The following is a 2,801-nucleotide window of genomic DNA, read 5'->3' on the forward strand; positions in this document are numbered from 1 at the left end:
ACCTGAATAGATGGCGCCCAAACTGAGGCAAAAATGACGAGGTGTACCGAGTCAATATTTGACCGACCGGCTGTCGGATTGGCCCAGTTAGCTTTAACTATCTGAGCTTTTTTATTTGTCTCTCTCTGGACGCAAAGCTCATCTGAGACACTCCAACCAGCTGCATGCATTGGATCCAAACGGCGCCAGCTGACAATTAGCCCTTTGGTTTGTATTGTATGCGTCAAGCAAGGCCAGCAAACGGTCAACGTTGATTGTCTTTGTTATATGCACAGCTCGTAAAAAGCTGCACGTCACGGCTGACCGCTCCTAATAGCGTAATTAGCAAACCATCGCTCACTGCCTGCTGACCTGCTTCTTAACCCAGCATCTTTTTATCCATGCACAGCCTGAGTCCACATTCTCACATCCACTCATCTTTACCTACTCTACATGACAATCCAGACCGTCTGTCATCGATTCATTCATTCTATCTTACTATCTACCTTCCTATCTGTCCTTCTACTTTCATTTGATTGGTTCAAGTTTTTTATTGCCTATTAATGCAAGTTACATAGTGTTTTTCGAAAACAATGAAGTTCTCTCATCCATGTAATAACTGTAACTGTAATAAACTCATTCATGTAATGTAATTTAAATATTTGTTTTTCTATTTAGCACTTTTCAGTTATGAAGTGAATGCAGTTATCAGTGTTTAAATTTTTTGTATTATTATTTTAACTGAATGAAGCTTAATGAAATGCGACAGCAATAAGTCTACAAGTACAACGAAATAATTTTTCATTTAACTACAACATTATCAACAGCTAATAACAGAAAATAGCATCAGTAATAAACAGCAGTAAATAATATGCAAAGGCAAAACAATAAGTAAAATAAATGAAATGAAGCCCGCGGTCAGTTCGGTTGTGATTATTTTGCTTGTGCTTAGTAAGTTTATCATTTGGTATTCAATCTTTTCTCTTTTTTATTTCACATTCTTCCTCCTCATTAATTAATATTTTTAAACTTTCTTTCTGTAAAATTTATTCGACTATTTATTTACTTTATAAAGAAAACTTTATTCATATTTAGCTTTTCCGTTGGTTAATTTCATCTACCTTTTAGGGTTCATTCTACATATATATATATATTATAGTAGAATAATACAATTATGTTTATTCACTTGCACAATTTCCATGACGTTTTGCATTTTTTATTAGTTACTGATTAATTTCAGTTTTACTGTGTCGAATATTATAAAAATGCAAGATGAAAAAAGTTCTACATCAGAAAATGTGCCATGCAATCAGTCATCAGTGCAATCGTGTTCAATTTCTGAAGAAAGATCAATTTTATTATCCCAAGCAGCGATCATGGACGTTGTGGAAAATCTACGTACATCCAATAAGCAAGATGGAGTACAAAACTTGACAGCGAGGCAAACTTGGCCAAACATATCCGGCTTCCAAGTTGGTCGTCGCTTCAAATCTTTCTTGGAATTTGAACAAGCATTCGATGCTTGGAAATCTGAGCATTTTCATACTTTCCGAGTGGCTAGCTCAGAAATGTTACGCTTAAAGGACGATATGATTGATCCAATTTTCAAATACCGGTACATAGTTTACCACTGTGCTCACTACGGTGTACCACGTGTACGAGGTAAAGTATTAATTTTCTTTATTTTTCTTTTTTGAAGAATATTTTCAAATGCAAAGCAATAAGTAATAATTTTATAACTTAAAATTTGTAAAATAAACAAATAACATTTCAATCCATAAGTGACAGAAATTGCTGCTGTTCATGAAAATTATAAAATGTAAAAAATTATAGCAGCACATCCAGATAACAGCAATAAATCATAATATTGCTAGAAATATCCAAGTGAAAGCTGTGTAAATGCTAAAATTGATAAAATGAATTTGCTTTTAGGTATGTTTCGACACCGGAAGTATAATTATTTACCTTGCGGTTGCTCTGCAATGTTGCGACTGAATTACAGCTGGCCAGAGCGCACATTGCGCATAACTACTTTACATGAAGAGCATACAGGTCATGCTGTGTCAGCACAGGCATATAAAGAATTTGTTGAAAAATCTAAGCGTTTCGGGGCAAGGCAAAATTCTGCAAGTGGGATTCGTCGTTTCAGTGCACCATTGCCATCGACTGCATTTGCCAACTGCCAAACTTTGGAAGCAATTTTAAATCACAATAGTAGTCCACTTTCTGATAAAGAAAATGATCCACCAGCAGCCGAAAGTGCACCTGAAGCTTCAATGGCCATTGTAGATAGTGTAGAAGCAAATGAAGAAAAAGTGGAACCATCATCTTCACCGAGAACCGACGAAGAACGCTTCCAAATTATTCATGTTGTTTTGCAGAGCTTATGCGATGACTTGTTGGAAACGGAAGATGCTGGATTAGATGAAAAGCTTGCTCAACTTGCTGCTTTGCATTCTCAATGGCAAACGACGAATTTGTAGTAATATCCGTCACATGGAAACTATTTTGCCATGTTGAAAATTTCACACCATAAGCAATACCGTTTACCAAAATTTGCCTTTTCAAACGTTGTTTTTTCTCTGAAATTACTATTATATTTTATTATCAATATCTATATATATGGTCATAATAAAATATTTTTCTATGAAGAAATTGTTCCTTACTGCTTCCAAGTATTTTAGCATCACTACTTTAGAAATTATTTGGTAAGAAATGTAAAAAAAAATCAAACTGGGAAGGTTTTATTTTCTATTTGCATTAAATGATTAAACTCTAATAAAATCACTGGTTATTTTTTCCTCCCAAAACACTTTTATGAA

At 34.5% G+C, this 2,801-nt stretch overlaps 1 protein-coding gene across 1 annotated transcript; it reads left to right on the plus strand.

The window, feature by feature from the left end:
- The first annotated feature begins 33 nt into the window (after positions 1-33).
- On the plus strand, positions 34-2,462 carry Tsp_07084 (conserved hypothetical protein). The gene is made up of 3 exons (XM_003381344.1): positions 34-86; positions 1,220-1,641; positions 1,912-2,462. The coding sequence occupies exons 1-3, from the start codon at positions 34-36 to the stop codon at positions 2,460-2,462; spliced, it is 1,026 nt and encodes a 341-aa protein (XP_003381392.1).
- Positions 2,463-2,801: the final 339 nt, after the last annotated feature.

The sequence above is a fragment of the Trichinella spiralis genome (genome assembly GCF_000181795.1).
Source record: "Trichinella spiralis strain ISS 195 chromosome Unknown Scfld1, whole genome shotgun sequence".
Lineage (NCBI taxonomy): Eukaryota > Metazoa > Nematoda > Enoplea > Trichinellida > Trichinellidae > Trichinella > Trichinella spiralis.